The sequence below is a fragment of the Argiope bruennichi genome, chromosome 10, assembly GCF_947563725.1.
Source record: "Argiope bruennichi chromosome 10, qqArgBrue1.1, whole genome shotgun sequence".
NCBI lineage: Eukaryota > Metazoa > Arthropoda > Arachnida > Araneae > Araneidae > Argiope > Argiope bruennichi.
Window position 1 is genome coordinate 52370536 of NC_079160.1, and position 22279 is coordinate 52392814.

Consider the following 22279-nt stretch of genomic DNA (forward strand, 5'->3'; position numbering starts at 1 on the left):
ATTTGATACTTAAATTCCGTACGTAATTCCGATTATTCAAACTAATCTAGGATAAATAGCTTGTGATGAGAGTTTTTTTTCGATCTTTCTGCTTATAGCTGCTCTGTTTAACAAAGGAATTTATTAGTTAATAAGTCCGAAGGAAAGTTTATCTAATACGTATTAAAAAGATATCTTTTTACTTTACAGTTATGGTGCACAATTTGGAAGACGAAAGTTAGATATTGTTCTAAATGATACTGAAATATCTTGTTTTTAATTATTCGTTTAATAAAATTAGACAATGAAGTAAAAATTTGGATAATTAAATCAATGCGATTTTTTTATTTACATATTTTATTATTTATATAAATGAAGATGAAAATTCTTGTACTTTATGAAAACCCAAATTATATGATAGATTTTCTTCAAACTTTGTTAATAAATGCTATGGAACATAAGAAATGTTTTAGTGATGATTTTGTGGCAGTGAATCAAATAGTTAAGTTTTCTAAAATTTAAAACTGCGATTCCATTTATAGAAAACATGATTTTTTCTTTAATGTATCCATTCCTATTGATTAAAAATGTTATGGATATTTTAAATTATTTTATACATTGATTTAATTTTGTATCATTCTTTAAAAATCTTTGTAAATAAAAGTTGGAATCCATTTACACTCATATATATATTGTTTAATTACAGAAATCCAGATAATAGATTTTTTTTTTATGATTTGAGACAGAAGAAAGATACGGTTGAATTCATTGAAAATTTCTTGACAGCTAATTACGTAGTTAATTTTATATTATTACAACTAACGTTTTCATATTTAGAAAAAATATTTTTTTTAATATTGCCATTATTATTTAAAAATATTATAGATATTTCATATTATTATTTCATATAGTTATTTCATTTATTTGTCTCCGAAGCGTCACTGCAATGCTTAATCATTCCTAAAAAGTATTTAATAACACATGGAAAAATTCACTTCCGATAATTTTTAAAAATCATTGGGTATATTTTATAATTTTTATTGATTTAAAAAATTGTGTGGTGCAAGTAATGTTGGATATCGACAGTTTTATGTATTTGAATAATTTATATAAAAGTATTTCATTAAAAATATCGATTCATTTTTAAAATTAATTGGTTTGGGGCATTTGATGTCTATAGTTAAAATGTTTTGATTCCTCTGACAACTCTAAATAAGAAAAGTTTATTCCTATTTCAAGAATATTCAAGTAAAACAAAATGTATTTTGCCTTCTTTTATATATTGTTTAGTTAACGTATGCTTGTTGCTATATTTCCTTATAAATTACAAATTTTTCAGGAAACATTAAATCTATGACATATTACTAAGTTGTAAATTTTGTCGAAAAATATTTACTCCTGATGATAAATATACTTTAAAATTAATTTCAATTAATGAAGAAAACATTATTAATGGGTTATTTTGGAGAAAACTATTCTTATTCAATTCCTACTATTAGCTTACACTCTCTCTCAATATATCTTGTTGAAATTTTTAATCGTTAATAAAATGCTTTTTATTCATCCACTCCAGTTCAAATACAATTTTTTAAACTTGTAGTGGATAACACTTGATGTTAATACAGTTTTTTTTAAATATTATTTAATTAATTAAATTTGTCCAGTAATTTCTATTTGGTCGCCAAAGTCGCCAAGTTTGTCGCCAAGCTCTATTTTGCCATTTAATATTATAATTCTGTCACATGTATATATATATTTATATTCATTGTAATTATTTAATAAAAAGTAACTAATATTAAAAAAATTGTTGACCTAAGTAGAAATTGACTTGACATTTTTTTTTATATATATGTTACTTGTTTGTGAATTTATCTCATTATGAGTTGATATCCGTATATAAAGAACAAATGAATCTGTTATAGTAATAAAATGATAATAAGTATTGTGAATCTTTCCTTTCTGATAAATAAAAATCGATTTTGTGTACGATTGATTAGTTTACAAAACAATGGTAATAATTAAATTACTACTTACTTTCTGAAAAGCAATAGTGTCCTATCAGACGAGAATTTTTTAATTGAGTTTCCAAAAATAATTTCTAGATATAAATAAAGTGAAATAAATTTCAAACATCGAAAAAATATTTTTTTTTTTTTTAAATTATGCTTAAAATGCAAACGATAATTGTTGGAATTCAGATCAGTTCTAAAAAACACAATTTATCTTAAAATTCGAAGTAAATATTTATTATTTCTCATTGTACTTTTTGTCAGCATTGTTTTGCATAAAATTATTTCTTTATTGTATAGATGTAAAATTATGCTAAATTTATCGAAACTATGTTCCAATCATTTTTTTTGTTCTGCACTTTACGCTTAAACAAGTTTATTCAAAACAATCTCTAATTACTTGAAGAGTATTAAATCACGGTGTAATCTTATGTGTGTTTTTTGTGATAAGTGATTGAATTATAGGAAATTGCCGTTTAAAGAAAGAAATGGAAATAAAACCAGCATGATTTTGAACCTGTATTTTAGTTATCTGCCTGAAAATCAAACACCCCCATTTATTTATTTATCTTAGTTCAATCTACACAACTCGGTTGAAAAATTATAGCAAGGGGGAATGAAGCAGTAATAGAGGAAGGAAGGGAGGGGGTCGTTTATAAAGTGACGTGCAATATCCGAGCGAGAGAACGAAAGTGAAAATTAGAGCGTCCGAGCGTGTAAAGTTTCGCCAGGGAAGCCACCGGCGAGATGATGCCACACATGATAAAATGGAGCGACGGGTTTTTTGACGCCGATTATCCTAGCGATGGTAGAGAAGGGAAGCGAGGATAGATTAAATGCCTCACTCTCAAAGGGGAGCATCTCCATATTTACACTTCTAAGTGTTTATGCGAACTTTTTTTTTCTTTTTCACTTTGATATTTTTATATATTTAAGTTAAATTTAAATTCTTTATTTACAGGCAATATTTACTTCTTTTCTTAACAAATCAGTACTTTAATTTTATGTTCTTTGCCTATGGAGATTGATTTTCTTTCTTCATCATAACTAATTTTTTGAAAAAAATGATTGGGAAATGCATTAAATTTGCACATTTAACATTATAAACTGAAGGAAATGTTAAATCATAATGTTCAATATGTAAGTTTAGATTTAATAAATGATACCGAATATCTTCAGAGCGAGCAAACATTTATCTAATCAAGGAATAATTTTTTAATTAATTTTCTCACAATTAATTTGTTAATATGTATGAAATGAATTTCAGACAGAGAAAAAAAAATTTTAATTATATTTTAGAGTGTTAAAGTTATGTTAATTCTTGGAATTCAGAACAATTCTAAAGAATATAAGTTAATAATAAATATTTATTAGCCTTTATTGTACAGTCGAAGGGGAAAAAAGAAACTACCCAACTTTATTCTACTATCGATCAATGCATATGAAAATTAAAATTACCTATTTAACATATACTAACAGATTATGTGCTTAAAATTTTCATATACATATTTAAAATTGTACGAACTTCAAAATGTACTATGGAAACACACTTTTTTCATATCATTAATAAATTCTTTAAGAAAAAATTATTCTAAGTACACATTTTGATTAATATACCATGATTGCATCGTCAGATATTTGACATTTTCTATTAAGTGGTTGTTTTCACATTTAGATATGCAGATTTTTTTTTTAATATATTCTCTGAACATTGGTAATAGTACTCTTTTATAATAATGCTTTAAAAATATTTTCAAAGTTTGAATCTATGGGACAAAATCGTTTGCCATTTCATGCATGACAAAATATTTACGGTGAAAAATTTTGAAAGAAAATTTTTTTTCCGCTAAGAAATATTCAAAAGCAATCAAATTTTGTTCAACCCTTTTTTTACCGAATTATTTTACCATCAATTTTTCAAATTTATTTTTGAACCATTAGTTAAGTTTTGATACAGAATAAAACCAAGAAGAAGGATTTTTTAATTAATTAAAATAATTAAATAAATAATAAAAATGTTTTAATGTTATTTTTAGTTAATATCTACTGCTTTCTATTGGAAATACGTTCTTCGTTTTCTTTCAAATACCGTTAGAAAAAATGGTCGCATTGTGAAGATATCAGCCGGATTTAAACGGTAATTTAAAGTACCATCGGTAAATAAAGGGTTAAATTGCATCTAAATCTGAATCGCCATTAACTCGAAAGCAACAAAATAAAATGTTTTGTTGAATGAGCAGAAGAAATAAAATAGAATATTTTTTTCATTGTTTAAAAGAAATATTAGTTTAAGTGTCAAATATTGCTTTATTATTACGTTTGCTTCTTTGACAGCAGATGCGTTTTTAAAAGATTGACGTAGAACTATGACATCATATCTGTTAATTCATCTCAAAATCGATCGAGCTCCAAAATTTTGTTTGCCAGCTAGAAAAACTGAAAATGAAAGTTAAAAAAATTATCATTATATATATAGAGATAGAGGGATAGAGACCGATAGAGAAGTCTCGTGATTGTTTCAAACCGGTTTAAACTGCTTAATGACTTAAATTAATGAAGACAAATAATGACTTAAAAATGATAATGTTCTCACATGATAACTTGAAATTTGCGATCGTAGATTACATTTTTTTTGTTATAAATTATTTTTTTATCAAAAGAATTTTTTGCAAAACTTTATTTTTCAAGAATTTTATTCATTTCGATATTTAATTAAATTGAAAATGATTGTTTTAATATTTTATTTGATCCATTTCTATCCTTCATTTAAATACAAAGCAAATCCTTCACACAATAAGCAATGAATGCGTAATTTTATAATTACAAAGATAGTAGTAAACTAAAATATTAATCAGTATTTCTTGAATCATTGATATTATTTGAAATTCTCTGCTTTCGCATGAGTATGGAATAAATTCAAGATATATTTTGCATTTAAATGCTAAATGTGTTGTCTAATAACATTTTGATGGCTGAATATTTTTATATCATTTATGATTATGTACAATATTATAATGATTGCAATTACGATAGATAATTTTATGAAATTTGAAACTTTTTTAAGGAGTATTGAGCACATAAACTGGCATCAATAAATTTAAACACATACAAATGGGCTTTTTCTTGTTAGGGAAAAGGTCATTCGTAATGCATTAATTATAAAATAAAATAATTTGATCATTATGTTTGTAAAATTATTTAGTTATAATCCGATAAAGTATTTATTTAGAAATAAAATTCCTATGTTTTAATAGTTTTCTTTATTTTTAAGTGACATTATATAAGCCGACGAGTAAAAATTCTAACTTGCCACAAGGACAGAGACTATCCACCATATTTAAAGGCAAGGACTATAAATAAAATATTATTGCAATGAAAGCAATTTTTAAAAATTTTATTTCATATTTTCCCCATTGATGAAATTTTTTAAATATATTCTTAGATCACAAAAATGTGGAAAATGGTGTTTGATTCGCAAAATACATGCTTATCTGCATTTGAGTGCCAAATAAAACACTTTCAACATTTTGAAATTTATGAATGCGCCCCTAAGTGCAGAGTTTCAGAGGCAAAATTGAAAATTTAATGTAACGAAAAAATTACTAATAGGAAAGAGCTGAAATTTTGCAGGGTTCCATAAAATGACCTTGCCTTTCAATTTATGCCCAAATTCAAATGTATTATAATTTTTTAAAAAATTTTAACTCTAATTTTGAAATTTTTAAGGGATATAAAAAAGGGTTTTTTTTATAATAAACATGTATGCAAATGTAGAATACTTTATACCGCCATAACAAAAAGTGTTAAGCCCAATTACCATATTATTTTTTAAGATATGTAGAAAAGTTAAAAACTTTATTTTAACATTAAACTATCAAAATTTTTTTACCTCATAATTTCGAAACAAATAGAAACAACTACTGATGAAATTTTTTTTCTGGGAAGAACTTTCGACATAGTGTTTCAAATTTAATTAGAAAAATGGGTGTTGCTATCGGAAATTTTGATTTCTTTTTTTTTATTTCAATATTTAGACGGCCCCTTATGAAATTTTTAGTTAAAAGAACTCTTAAGGATTCGTTCATTCCTTTTGAACTTTTTATGTTTTCACAATGAGAAATACCAGAATAACTTTTTTTTTTTTCGCGACTGTGCATTTTGTCTTCATTGCTTTATATAAGATTTTTTTTTTTTTTTTTTTTTTTTTTGCTTAATAAAAAATGTCATAAAATTATGCTGAAAATTTTTGATTAATGAAATTATTAGATTTTTATAGTACTGTATACATCTGCATATTATCAATGCTTTAAATTTCGATTTAATTTCATCTTAAATTTGAGAATCTGTTCAGTTCTCCGATGCGAAAAAATGTCATGTGATCCTAAACATTTTTCTTTTTAAAAGGAATACTTTTCTTTGAAAATTGACTAGCATTTTTGTTGAAGTTATTATAATACATACTAATTTGATTATTTTAACGAGATCTGTTTTTTGTTTTATTCAAAAATTGAATGTTATATAACTTGTTTGCCAAACTGCAATCCAGTGAAACTTTTTTTTATCTTTATCTTTTTTAAAGTATTTGGTTTTGAATTATCCTCCAACTTCTTAAAGAAATTTTTAATTCCAAAACGGTTCTGATTTAATGTTACATACTTTCAAAGCCTACCTTGTCATTATTTTACTAATTTCTGAAAATCTTTCTGCAAAATTTCTAGGATAAATTATTTTATTAAAAATTGGTAAGAATATAGCAGCGCGCAATTTATCCCAGATATTTTATCTTATTTTCATCATATCTAAAGAAAATATATCCTACAATTGTATTCGAATACATTTTTTTCTTCTTTTAGATATAATGTTCTGATGTTCTCTGTCTTTTTTTTTTACTTGAGATTTTTGTAATGGTTTGTGGGTTACTTTAATCCAATTTAAAAGACCAATGTAGGGACCACAGGGATAAGGTAATTAGGTTTCGGCTGCTTGGTTGGAGGATCTCTGTTTCCGTCAGTGCCAAAAGTATCCGGTTAGTATGGTGCGGAAGCATGGAGAAGGGGCCGCCAGATCATGTGTTATCCTCGTCATTTGACAGCTGTCCAAAATTGCGAGGTCAGTCCAAAATAACCCAACTGTTACTTTAAAATTAGACGCTAATATAACTAAATTGAACAAAAAGGCCACCGTACATGAAAAATTGCACATTTTGGAGATAAAAGCTTATATGAGTTATTTCCGAAAAACGGCTAAAGACTAAGCATTTTTTATTATAGATGCATGGTCATTAGGCCCTAATAATAATAATAATAATAATAATTTGGGATTAATTATTTTAACAGCAACAAAATAGTTTTAAAACTATTTCTTTTTAGCGCAATCTATGGCAACAAATGCACACCTTATATAATTTTTGTCAATTTTACTCATTGTATTACTTATTGCCTATTCTCGCAAAGTTAAATATTCAAAACATTTGTGTAATTTAATGATTTAACAAGAAAATTAATTTTAAGGAAGAATTAATAAGAATTTTCATTGGAATAATAAAATTACAGGAATCGAGGATGAACTTTTCTACAGTGAGCCAAATCAAATTACTCCAGAAAATAGTGTTTCTTTTTTTTTTTTTCTTTGCTCCACCTTATTATAAACAAATACTAAAAAAGATCTGGTTCCGAAATTAAGTTATTTTAGCTTACTTTGTTATTGAGTTGGTATATAAATAATGTCGAATTTTATAAAAATGTAAACCGGTAAAAAAGTTTTGAAAGGAAAAAAAAAAAAAAAAATATTGGAATTCAATGAAAAACATAAAGGTATAATACTTAATGGAACTGTGAGAAAATTTCCTTGAGTAACATTTATTAGATGCATTTATATCCTGTGCATATTTGCACAAAATTATGCTATTTAGACATATTCTGTTTATTGCTTTCTCGTAAATTGTTATCCTATGGCACATCTATAAGCTATATCACGATAACAGTGGTATCTTCTGTAATCTATTCATTATTCAATTAAAGTATTGAAAATATTCCCTTTGATTAACTTGAACTTCAGAAGAGCTCTTTGTTGTGAGGAATTTTATGCAAAGAAAAAAATTAGAGCAAGGCTGATTAAGTTATGAATTGCAGTTTCTTATGGGGTAAAGCTGTATAAAGTCGAAAACGGCCTGACGGTGTGCAGATATTTTGTGTTTTGGTAAAATTTTCAAATGAAAAAATGAGTTTTGAACTTCCTAAATAAATGCATTAAATTTTACTAAAATTCTAATAATACAAAATATTTCGAACAATGTTTACTTACACTGCTTGAATAATAGTTACATAACCTATTAATTACCTAACCTTAGTTTCACATACCAAATTAGTAAATGGAAATATAAAATCTTATGAAATTTTCGACATGTTTACATTACTCGCTATTATTGTATAGGCATTCTTGGTATTATCTGATTGCAAATATAGCCAAGAACGCTTTTTGGTTTTTAGGAACATTCTCTTTCTAGAATTTGCAGTTAATAAGACAACCACATGTGATCTTGGGTTATGAATATTATTTCTCAGATTTCTAGATAGAACGATTAATCCATCGGATTAAGAACCGGTGAACATGTGGGGACTCGGAAATGGCTCTTCACCGTAATCATCTGTTCTGTAGAATTACATCATGATAGATCCTAATGTCACATTTGCAACTCATGTTAGTTATTATTCATTTCATTTACAAAACTGTTCTCTTTGTTTTTAATTGTTCATATAATAATTATCCATAGTGTGGGTTTGGTTTGGTTCGGTTTAGTTATATTAACGTCCCGTAACCAACACTAGGGCTATTTTGGGACGGACCTCGTAATTTGGAACCGCGGTCAGATGACGAGGACGACATCTGCGCTGGCACCCCCCTCTCTACACCACGTCACACCAGCGGAAGGACGTTTGGTCATGACGGATTTAACGTGCAACAGACCCCCTTACACGACGGTTCTTCGGTGGAATCGGGTCACGAACCTGAAACCCTCCGGTTCCGAAGCCGAGACCTTACCACCAGGCCACAGCGTCCCCCATAGTGTGGGGGTACATGTTGGGAATATCCTGTGCTTAATTAATACTGCATTTGCATTCCTTCTTACTTTCTCGTATGCGAAGTATAGAGAAAGAATTGTAATCGTCAAAAAATTCGAATTCCAGATTTTGGCGAATCTTTACGTTTTATGCCTCCCGAGTGCGAAACACGCATTTTTGGAAAATGTCTGTCTGTGACAAAGATAACTCAAAAACGTTTTAAGCTAGACAGATCAAATTTTGTATACGATCTTTACATCAAATTAGTAGATTTCTATCAGATTTGGAGCAAACTCCGTTTAGAAGAAATATGACTGTCCGGCTGTTCCAATATAAGTTAAACGAAGAGAGCTAGATAAATAAAATTTGGTACACATATTTTAACGCCTTCTGCATAGACTTCTACCAAATTTTGAACGAATTCCAACAAAGTGTTGACCGTCTGTTGGGTTGTACTTTCAGAAATATATAAACGCGATAATTCAAAATTTGGTATAAAATGACTTAAATATATCAAATTTGGTATGAGATTTTGGGATTTTAAGTGTAGTTTATGCCAAATTTTTGCTTCAATCGGTTGGAAAGAACGCACCTGAAACCCAAATTCGGTTCTTGGATACTTTTTACTGGATGCCAGGAATTAAACGCCAAATCAGTTCCCAAAGATCAAACGATAGATTCTGTAAAAATTCTAAATTCACGCCTTAATATTTCGTAACTATTGTACGCCAATGCTATGCAAGGCGTTCACTGTGATAACATCTTTATTAGAGAGTAAGCGTGAATATTTTAAGGAGACCACTCCCGCTGGTTTCCCTAGATGTGTATATGTTAGATTCGTAAACAAATTTTTCTTTTAAAAAATGGGATCACGGAAGGTAACAATTTTAATAATAATAATTAAACAGTTTCACTGCATAAATATTGCCCATATACAGAAATTTAAATAAATGAAAAGAAAATGCAAAAATTCTTCTTTTCACCCACTGGTATAAATTTATTTTAAATAAAATATTCACGCATAACAATGACTTCCTCTCACGAAACTATATAAACGCCCCTGTTTGTATCTCCACGCGCGAATAAGTGCAGGATCGCGACCGAAAAATAAGCAAAACGAGAGAAAGAACCCGAGTGAAATGCTCGCTTGCGTTTGCGTCCTGTTTAACACGGACCCTCGATCAGCAAGCGTAACGTCAGCCTAGTGGCCCCTTTCTCTCTCCTGCTCTCACTCGACACTCTCTTCTCACACCAAACGATGCCGGGCATCCCTTTCGACCACCCTTCTCTTCCATAGCAGCCGTCGTCTGTGTTTTCTTTCTTTTCTGTGGCTGTCGCCTCGCGATCTGATAAGGAAGATGTTCGCTCCCTGCTGCGGACCCCCGACCTCTTACTATATGTGGCCTCATCAGCAGTTACCAAACCTGTGGACGAGGCCCATGCCTACGATGACCAGCACTTTACCCGCCCCTGCCAAGCCCTGCCCCATGCACGATCTGACCAAAAAACAGAGAAGTCACGAGAAATTGCAGAGGGCGTGTTCGGCACCCAAGCCCTTATTAGGCAAGAAGAAAGTAAGTTGTGAATTGAGATCTTGATGCATTTTCTGAGTAAAATTTTCCTATACGTTAATAAATAATGTGAAAAATCATTGATTTCCTTGGGGCTTAAATTATTTTTTATTTCGTATAAGATATTACCTCGAATATTTTTCAGAGGAGGGAATTTTTATTATTTTTTTTCTTTGCAATTGATTTTAATATAATTTTTTTCTCAATAACATTCACGTGAATCAAATACTCATATATGGTAACAAATAAAGTGAAAAATCGTTGATTTCTTTGGGGCTTGTAAAGTAATTTTTATGTTACTTTGAATGTTTACTTTGAAAATGTCACTGTTTTCAGAAGACGGAATTTTTATTATCGTTTCTTCTTTGCAAGTGATTGTACTGTAATTTTTCTTTTCTTTTTTTAATATCGTTTCACATGTATCTTTACTAAACCAAACAAGCACAACATGAGTTGTAGAAAACGGGGATATGGTGTGGTTAGGTAATAAAATGTTATCTGATGTTTACCTTCAAATGTTTTAACCTTCACATACTGTTGTATTTCACTGTTCGTTATTGTTGTTAAAGTTCTTTGTCGTTGATGCTCTGACATATACATATTATTGCTTTAAACTGCATTTTTCTCTGTCCTTCCTCTTTTTTGATTTATTCAAATCTTTTACATATTTTTATGCAATAACCATTTTGTTTGATGGCTAATATGCATCGTCCCTGATTCTTTTATTTCTAACATTTTGATTGCTTTATTTTTATCTGTATAATTTAACTTAATAGATTGTTTTAATTCAAAATTCTGATAAATTATTGCTACTTTAATTAATGTATAATGTATAAATATTTAAATTAATTGTAATAATTGTGGATAATTTTCAATATTCTATAGCGAAAATAATCTCCCATTTTTATTAAATATTTTGTTATACTTGACAACTTGATGGATTTTGTTTGATTGGCATACATAAAATAAATTAGAAATTCATAATTTTCCTAATTCTCTTCCAATTTTATTAACGCGAGATAATTTATTGCATCATATTAATTTATTACTGAATAAATAGAATTTAAAAATCTTTATTTAAAAAAAATGCTGTGAAATAAACCCATCAAAAATAATAAAGAAATTAATAAATACATATATTTTTTTATTTTATTTAATATTTTATGTGTTTCCGTATTTGGAAAAATTATCGTTAAAATAAATTTTATTTCATTTTTGTTTAAATCTGAGTTTTTTTGGCAATTTAATGTATTTAAGAATACTAATTAAAAATATCGTCTGCTTAAAATGAATGTTGCGTTAAATTGTAAGAGTATATTATTGCTAATTTCTCACTGCATTGTGGAATCATTTATGCTATCAGAAAGTAGAATGAGTCAAGTATAATAGTATGTCCCTGAAACAAAAGCTCATAAAAAAATTTAAAACTTTATTCTTCGTCTGCATATCTTTAAAAATTGTCCTTTTTAAATTAATGAATGTATTCCATGATTTGAAATCTGATTACTTTATAGCACATTCTCATTTGTTTTTGGATTTTATGTATGTATATTCTGTAAGTTTGATTTTGGACAATTTAATTTTGAACGTACTTTATAGCACATTCTCATTTGTTTTTGTATTTTATGTATGTCTATTTCGTAAGTTTGATTTTAGACAATTTAATTTTGAACTTCCGTTTCGATAATTTCTTTCATTTTTTATTTCTTATTGTTGGACGTGATTTCATTCTCTTCGAATTTTGCATATAAATTTCAAAAGCATGCAGATGTTATTTTTAATAAACATTGTTATAACTTTCATCGCTTAGTATTTGTAAAGGTTTAAATTCAATTTAATTCTTGTCACGGTATGGTAGTTTCTTGTTAACTTTATCCGACTGACAAGTTAATGTCACATTCCATCTACCTAAAATGCTAAATGCGTGCTTTTATTTTCAAGCGGTTTCTTTCTGTTGCCTGAAAGGTCTTTGAGAAAAAATGAAATTGTTTATGCATGTGCCCTTGTGCCAAGTCGTGTTGCTGCACGTGCGGTTTTGTCTATTGTTACAACTGTAAATAGTGGATTTGTTGATGTCAACTTTTCATTTTCCTGCACTATTGTGTGCAAATGAACCCTCAATTAAAATTTTGAATGTAAATTCTATTTTGGTTAAGCTACTGTCTTTCTAAATGTTAAAATTCTATTTTTTTCCTTCGTGGAACGTTTCATCATCATTTTTTTGCAGTAATGGATAAATTATAGTAGCATCTTTAAAATTCCTTATTCATTCTCTTCTGATTACAAATTCCAAAAAATAACATAATGCAATAAATTTATATCTTGCTAACATACAGTATGGCTTTAGAATGACCAATTGCGAAAATTCGATACATTTTATGATTTTAAAATAATAATTTATATGCTGTAAACTATCTGTAAACTACAAGTGTTTTAAAGATTGTTCGACACGCTTGGAGGGGCTGATCGTTGGATGTAGAACTAAATAATTTAGCAAGTACTTACTTTATGTAAACAGATAAAAAATCAATGTTTTCTTAAAAAGGAATTATTAAAATTTTAATCAGATTTTTAATTAAAAAATTAAATAAAATTGCCACTTTTTTTATTATTATTTTGTATTTTTGGTCATATTATCGCTAAACCCCATTGTGCCACTTAAAAATTAATTATTCATTTTTAATTTATATCATATTTATCTCCTTTAAACTTCTTTTTCTAATTTCAATGATGCTTCAAATATATTCTAAAGAATATATTACAATAGTTCGTTACTTCGTTTATTCATACGCATTTTGCGATATTATTAAGTGTATTTTTGAGCTACGTTCTTGTACATAATTTAAAAATAATATCCTAAAACATGCAGAAATGAAAATTATTTATCCCTAAAAATTAAATAGTTGTCGTGTTCTATTAAATAGTTATCGTCGATTTTAATTGATGGAAATTTTCATGGTTGCATATTTAAGTGTAAGAAATTATAAAAAAAAAATCTTTTTTGACAAAACTTGTTTTCTTCTTCTTCTTGAAACTTGTATTTCTTTGTTGAAAACAGCCATTGAAGCTATCAAATAATTTCGAAGGAAAAAATAGCAGATGCTATAATAAGAAAACATTTTTCTCTAATTATTCCTTTGGCTATATATTTCTCGTAAAAAAAAATGATTTCTGAAACAACATATTCATCTATTTCATTCATCAGAATTTTAGTATGAGAATCAGTTCCTGATTCATTCGTTTTAGCGAACAGTTATGCAAAAAGAAACATAGCAATAAAACTGTTATATTTTATTTTTTTAACTTGTTAATTCTCTGATTATAAATTGAATGCAATTACGTGGCAACAAACCAATTACTATTTTTGGGATTTAAAATTCATTGTCTAAAACTGTACCTAACAACTTGTGATCTTTAATTTTCCACTCAAAATCAAATTCGTAACTAATTTTGGAATTTGCTCCCCTGCTTTTCTGTGAAAAAAAAAAGACTAGAAAAACTATATAGAAATTGTTTTGAAAAACATTATATTTCAAAATTTTGTTTAAGAATTGGCTCTTTATTGCATAATACGTATATCCAATTTATTTCATTCACATAAATTATTGATTAAAAGCTTCCAAAAAATGTTCTGCGGATATATTCAAATACAAATTGTCCTTTCAACTTAAGGCAGAAAATTTTTCGATCGTTATCCTGAGCGCTGTCTTTGTCTTGAGAATTACCTATAATTTTTAGGCGATTACCTTTCTCTTTAAGTGAGGTCAATGGCGCGAGACGACATTCGATGTAAGTGAACGGACAAAGTCTTAAAGTTGAAGGATAAGCGGACGTCATTAAACCCAAATAAAGGAACCCTTTGAATTCTAGTAATTGTACTAAAAGCGCATTGCGAAACAAAATGTTATTGAATCGGCGTCGCGTCTTGCTGCTGTAGCCCTTTGTTGAGAATTTTTCGAAAGTGCTGGCTAATCCTTTGATGATTCAGTAGAATCTTATTGCAGTTCGTGAGGAAATTTTCATCGTTGTGCGAGATTTGACGGATATTCGAAAAAATAACATGTGTGGGAAAAAAAAAAGATTCTAAAGATTGTATAAATGTTTGTCATCATGAAGCGTAAAATTTTTTTGTCTGTTAAATTTTTCATGTTTCACATCCGCTGTTTGATAGGAAATACTGTTTTAAAACGGAAAGATAAGTGGATTTTTTAAAATCAAATTAAACTGTATTTTCAGTATGTTCCAAAAATGGAAATGATTTTGAATCTCAAAAACTTTTACCGTAAGCTTTTACTTTTTAGAATTATTCACCATACAACTAATTCTATTCCCTTCTTATGTAAATTTATTTTAAACGCTTACGGTAGTTTAGCAGCAATTTATTTGTAATATAAGATAGTATCGTACTCAAGAATAATAATCACGGGAGCTGATTTTATTACATTTCAGTAAATTAATTTTATATTGTAAGTAAGTTATGTCTAAATTTTGTTTAGCAAACGTTTTGTTGCGGTGGCGTTGAATGCTACTGTTTACACGCACATTGTAACATGATGTTGTTAAATCGGTATCGTGTCTCTCTGCTCTTTTTTTCACCTTTTCATTATTTTCTCTATCTCTCTCCCTCTCTGTCTTTTTTTAGTCTTTCGTCGTTTTTTTCAGAAAATCCTAAAAAAAAATTATTAGTTCCTGATGGAAAGAACGGCATTATTTTTATGATTGGTATTTGACATTCTAAACAGAGATACATCCTTATAATTAATTTTTGTTTTCATTTTGTAAAACGGGAATTATTTTTTAGAAGAAATTGAATATTTATGCATCACTATTCCGTGTGTCATTGCGGTGGGTAATATATTATTGTATTAGACAACCATTTTCAGAAAAAGTGAGATCTTGCAATAGGCTATTCATGGTTATATAATTTATGTCATATTTAATACCAATTAATTTAATATTTGCACCAATTTAATATTTGAATCTACGTATTTGTTGGAGGTAAAGCGTAAAAGAACGCAAAATTCGATTCTTTAGAATACAAATGTTCTTGTTTTGCGACTGCAACGCCGTAAAATTAAATCAAGATCATACCTTTCTAATGTCTGACATGATGGCACTCTTTTTTTGTGAAATTAAGCTAAAATTGAAATCTGTTTAATTGTGAAAGGAAATATTATTAAATCTTCAGCAAAGCTACTTTACTTCATAGTGCACTTCACTTTTTGTTGAATTTACTATAATTATTACTTAAAAATTACTTGGAATGCGATTTAATAATAATTACATATTGTTATAAAAATGTCACCATATTCAGTATATCATAAAAAATTCAATAGGATTTAGTTTCATTCAGTTTCAGCTTTAACTGATACATAATGAAATATCCATAAACGCTATTACAAAAACAATATTTACCTTTTGTCATGTGATACAAATAAAGACATTATTTCTATCATATCTTCCCAAGTGCACCAAATGGTTCCTTTGATTGTTTGAGTGAATTTCATTACGTTTGCATAAATAAAAAATTAATACATGAAAAATTTATCCATTCCTGTTACCACTAAAGAATTACCTATAAGTTTTAAATAACTACTTTTTTTAAACCTTTTATTGGGTTTTCACATGGCTTCAGTTTACATTTGACAAAAAAAAAAAAAAAATGGATGACCAGCTGTCTTTTTTTTAACAGAACACGGAATAGTTTTTCAATGTTACTGAACTATCATCGATTACTATACCCAATTTAACTTATCTGTCTCATTTCGTATTGGATAGAAATGGATGACAGATCTACAAATAAAAATTTCATATGTCTAAAAAACATAGAAATATCTCAATGTAATTAAATAACTTTAGTCATAAATATAATTTCATCCCATGAAATATAAAATATATATGATCAAAATTCATTTGTTTTTCAGAATATCAACAGCATTTAACATTAACTATATGGGTAATTCGCTCATACACTGAAAAGGTGTTTGAAGTCGACCAATCTGTCTGTCGTGGTTGGCATTAAATACATTCATATCTTCTAAATTATGGGTATTAACAGATTATAAAAGATTATTAACAGATTCTCCATGAAACTCGACAGCTTGACGAATTTTCATATTTAAGAGCTCCCTGAAGTAGAGAAACACATTTTTGGAAAATGACCATCTGTAGCAAAGATAACTCAAAAACGCTTTCAGCTAGAGAGTTGAAATTTGGTATGAAGTTACATCAAATTTGTAGATTTCTCTCAAGACCCTCTCAGTGAAAGTCTGTTTATCCGGCTGTACAAATCTAATTTAACACGATAATTACAAAACGAAGAGAGTTAGAAAGATAAAATTCAGTACATATATTTAACATCTACATTGTAGACACTTGCAAAATTTTGAACCAAATCCAGAAAATGTTTGATTTTCTGTAGGTCTGTACTTTTAAAAACATAGAAACACAATAATTCAAAAACGCATTGACTTAAATATAACAAATTTGATATGGGATTTTGTGACCAAAACTGCAGGTTTGATTCAAATTTTTGTTTCAATCGATTGGGACAAACTTGTCTAAGACACAATTTAGATTTTTGAATACTATTAGTGCATGCCAGGGATTAATCGCCAAATAACTCGCCAAGTGTGACTCGATAGATTTAGTAAATCACGCCAAAATGGCTAAATCTCGCCAAAAATTAATGTTTTCGTAACTGTTGTAAGCAAATGCCATGTAAGGCGTTCTCTATCATGACTATGCGAGAAAGTTTTGTGGAAACCATTCCCGTTGGTTTTATTTGCATTTTATCTCTGTTGTTTATTTTCTATCGAAAGCAACTCATTAAGTGAGTCTAGCAAAGGTCAGTATGTTATTTGTCTGGATTATATTACATTAAGGATGGGTTTTCAACGGATGTACATCTATATTCTTTCGGTAGAGTTTCATATCTTCCTCGGCTTTTGTTATATTCGAATGAGAGTGCTATTATCTCTGGATTTTAAAATGTGGGCTACATCCGGCTAAATTTTGCTTTCCATTGTTGAAGACTTCGCGTAATTTTCTTTCTCTTTTAAAAATCGTTATTGTCTTGTTTCATTCACTCAATGTATGAAAAAACGTCTGTAAAAAAAAGAAGAAAAAAAACGCTCAAAATTTACTATTTCCATCTTGTTTTATGAATTTAAATTTACAATCGACGTTGAAAGATTCTTTTTAAAGTTTGAATAAACCTGTTTGAAATATTTTCTTCGTGCTTCTAAATATGAGCTTTGTTATTTTTAAATCATAAAGTGCTTAAAATAAAATACAAAATATGATGTTTGAATTGATGTATTAAATCTGCTATGGATGAAAAAAAAAGAATAGCTTTCTGCTATCATATTCTGTTAAAAGTTTTGGGAAAGAGAGAGTGATAAAAAAAATATGAAATACTTTCTTCTTCATTAGTATTGTTTTTTAAAATAAATAATTTTAACAGTATTTTTAACGCTTTAAACGTTTATTATTTTGTTTTAATAAGTTTCAATTCTATAATATGAGCAATTAAAGCAAATTTACCAAGACTGAAACTTAATCTTTAAAAGCTTAGAAGCGTAATAGATTTTATTCAATGAAAATAGTTACTTTATGTGGATGCATTGTTGAGGATATATTGTTCCTTGGTTAAAGTTTTTAAAAATACACGTATATTTATATAAAATAGGTGTTCAGATTATTTTTACAAGCTTATAGTTTTAAATTGTTGAAAAAAATCATTTAACTTTTAATAATATTCAATTAAAAAAATTATTAAATGAGATACAAGTGTGTTACCAAAAAAAAAAAAAAAATGCTGATAATATCTCAATGGCAAGAAAATGAAATGATATCTTAAGCTTAATCTTAATTGCATATTTATGCTTCTTTTAAGAAATAATAAATAAAAATTTAAAAATAATCAACAACAAAAAAATTTTTTTAATCGACTTACAATAGCGTTAATTCTAAAGTTCGTCTGATCATTTGAATTTATCTTCAATGACGACTTCACGATTTTTAAATTTCATTAAGTATTGTTTCTTTCCTGTGAATTATATTTGTTGGTATGCACTGTAGATATCTGGACTTGAATAGCAGACACGAATAAGATAGAATAAATTAGATGTACGCAATAGCGTATATTAAGTTCCAAAAAATACTTAATGGAATTTCTTCTGTAGTTTTCAAAATTAAGAAATTTTAATTCATTACCTTGTAAAATTAATTTATTCCAATCGCCTTAGCCTTATATATCTTCGTCCATCATATTTATAATATTTATTTAATTATTTCAATATAATTTGGACAATTATTTTGCTTCATAAATTTTAAAAATATTACAAAATATTATAAGTATTAACTATAATTGTACACTAAAGTGAAGCATTCAAATTCCTTGCTATGCTTGTAAAGTTGCAGTATTGGTCTAATAATGAGATTGGAGGAATCTCTCAAAGATTTGATTTGCAATGTCGCTAAAAAATGGAAACGATGGAAACCATTGATGACATGTCTAAGGATCATGAGGTTTGATATACAATAGAAGTTGTATGTAAAATAGTGAAATCTGTATGGAACTGGAAGACTGTCATGGATTTCATTTCCCTATAAAGAAGATGCAAGGAATTTGAGATTTCTTTCGAAAATGAAGGCGGAGGGAAACAAATGACCATTGATGACGCATTTAGGGGTTGTTTCATATTAAATATAATTAGCGAAATCGGTTTCTTGATTAAGGATGGGGCGGGGTGTTTTTGTTTACGGTTTTCTTTTTCCATTGAGAATATATAATGAAGTCGTGCCTTTGGAATTTATATTAAAAATGAAAGGTAGAGTGAAATATGCGATCATTGATTATGTTCCTAAGAACCATGAGGCTTTGTCTGAAGTAAAAATGTGCGAAATCGGCCCTATAGCTGAGGCTAGAAGACGGATTTTTTTTATTGCCAATTATTTTAAATATACAGAAAGCAGTAATAAATTATAAAAACTTTAAATAAGATGACTTTCTTTACTAACGTTATAACGCATAAACATGAAATAAAGAACTTGCATTCGCAATTATTGATTTTTGTTTACTCTGTGTATGCATAGAAAATAGATTATTTATTTTTCTAAGGCCTTGCCTCCAACCCCAAATAATAAATGTAATGATGATTAATTCTTCTTCAAATCACAAGTATTTAACGATTCTTTTTTTTAAAAAAAAGCTAGCTTATCTACCGTGAACCGAAAGTAATAAATAACTTTTTCTAAAAGTGCCGACTTTAAGAAACGCGATAAAATTAATCACCTTACTTCATTCCCGCAGTTCAAACGCATATTAGAACTGTAGGAATGGAGTTAAATAAGTAGAGGACTGACCGATTAGTATCACTGGAGTGTGCGTATTACTCAGATATCTAGGTCGAACGTAATTGACAAAAGAGATATTGGAAGGATGTCCATTAAAAAAAGAACACACTTGTAATGTGTCATTTCACACCAAGCCTTCTGTATTGTTTTGAGTTTAGGAAAATAAGATTTTGCCAACTGCATACTGCGTGTCTTTCTTTTTTTTTGAAAGAAATTCGATTCTTTTTTTTTCTGGTTAGAGTTATTTGCAGCCATAAAAGTAAATAATTTATCAAGGATTATTTTAGTTCCTTTTAATAAATCAGTGTTCGATTGTTCAGCAAAATAGAAAATAAAGTAATTAAAAAATGAATGGAAAAATATTATCAGATGGAAATAATCAAAAAGGTTTGATGAAAAAAATACTCTTAAAATGTTGTCAAGTCATTAATTTCAAATTCGTATATCAACATCTGTTGAATTAATCATCACTAAAATTGAGATCATTCTTTTTAAAATATAGCATTTGGATATCATTAAATCATATGTTTGGAAATAATGATTGGATTTGTATTTTTCTTTATCGAGGTTGGTTCTTCTAATCAAATAATTAAACTTTCTAAACAAAAAGTATTGCAATAATTCTTCTAATTTATTCGAATGAAATTCATTACCTAATTTGAGAAAATAATAAATGTTGTTATTAAAAAATGTATTTATGGAATTGTATGAATTTATCGTCTCTTTAATAAATTCTAACAATCAGTTTAATGTGATAATGCTTTTTGGGATATATTTTGAAAATTCATTCGCTACTTTATGCTCTATAGAATCTAGAATTGCAAACTTTGGCATATAATTATTTTATGGGTAACAGCTGCTCGCTAAGAAAAGACGTTTCAAATCATGGAAAGGATTTTTAATGAAAAAATTGATAGCAGTTTTAATGTTTTTTCTCGTTAATTCCCAGCATATTTTACACAAAGGCCATTTTTATGCACTCTAATTTTTTAATTACTTTTTGGTATTATTAATTTTGTTCTCCTATAGTGTCTTTTTCTAATTTTTTTAAAAAATATTTTGAATTACATTTTACAATAATTCTTTTTATTATTTTAGTAATAACTGCGCCTATGATCACTGGTATTTCAATTATATTTAATGTATTTTTGTTTGGAAAAGATTACTGCTTTATAATATTTAAAAGTAAATTTAAAAAATAAAATAAAGATTGACGAGTCAAGCTGTAAATTTTATCAAGTCACTACGTTTCGATCTTGGAATTTCTTTTTCTTCCCTGCGTTCATTTTTCAGCATTTTAGTGTAAAGAATGAAACATTGTTATCATCTATAGATGGAATTACATTGAGTCAATAGTATCACTGCCTGTAAACTGCATCAAAATCTTGTATGTTCAAAACGATCGGAGAATGGCAAAAACTTATCGCGGCACGTCAGCTACACAATTTAATTCCTCTATCTGCGGATGCTTGATCTAACTGACAGAAACAAAACTTGATTATGTAAACCCACTTTAAGCGAGATAAATATAAGAAATTGTGTTGCTTGTTGTAGAGCTACACGTGTATGAAATCTACTATGAAGGATGAATACTGTATTGTAATTTAACACTTTTAAGAGAATGTTTATTTTGAATGAACACCGACATGATTCGACTGAAATTGCAAAATTCTAAAGATTTAGCAATGTATAAATATAATCACTAATTTATTTCATTTTGCTCGCTATATTGAAATTTATCAGAAATTTAATAACATTTCACTCAGATTCTTGTTTATTTGAAAAAGGGAATGCATCATATTATAGAAAGAAAACTTCCTTAAAATATTGATTTCTATATTTTCATAGCTGCGCATGCGCAGTCACAAAGCTCATTCGTCCCTTCCCGCAGTTTGTGATGAGAAGATGGTACCATCCAGAATATATGATTCCCTTCCCTTTCAGAGACGTTAAAAATGATGTTTTTTATTTTTATGTCTTTATTGCAAAAACACTTTTTCCAAGTCTGAAATTTGAACATATATTAAAAATTTGATTATTGATAGTTAAAAAGTTGATCAAAAATATTGTATTATTAAAATCTTTACAAATAAATACACAGCATCTCTACGTATATATTTGGCCGCGGTGGCCTGGTGGTAAGTTCTCGGCTTCGGAACCGAAGGATTTCAGATTCGAGACCCGATTCCACTGAAGGACCGTCGTGCAAGCGGGTTTGGTGCATGCTAAATACGTCGGGGCCAAACGTCCTCTCGCTTATGTGAAAATTTGGAGAGGAAGTGCCAGTTCAGGTGACCAC

At 28.2% G+C, this 22279-nt stretch overlaps 1 protein-coding gene across 5 annotated transcripts in view; it reads left to right on the plus strand.

The window, feature by feature from the left end:
• The window catches only part of LOC129988976 (WD repeat-containing protein 47-like), a 102531-nt gene that overhangs the window by 61108 nt on the left and 19144 nt on the right, over window positions 1–22279 (plus strand). Inside the window, exon 1 of one of the 5 annotated variants that reach the window (XM_056097272.1) lies at window positions 10287–10623. The exons of the other annotated variants lie outside the window; for them this stretch is intronic. Coding sequence (XP_055953247.1) covers window positions 10408–10623 — 216 coding nt within the window. The 5' untranslated portion in view covers window positions 10287–10407. Of the gene's footprint in view, window positions 1–10286; window positions 10624–22279 lie in introns of those variants that run through there. 5 annotated transcript variants of the gene reach the window in all.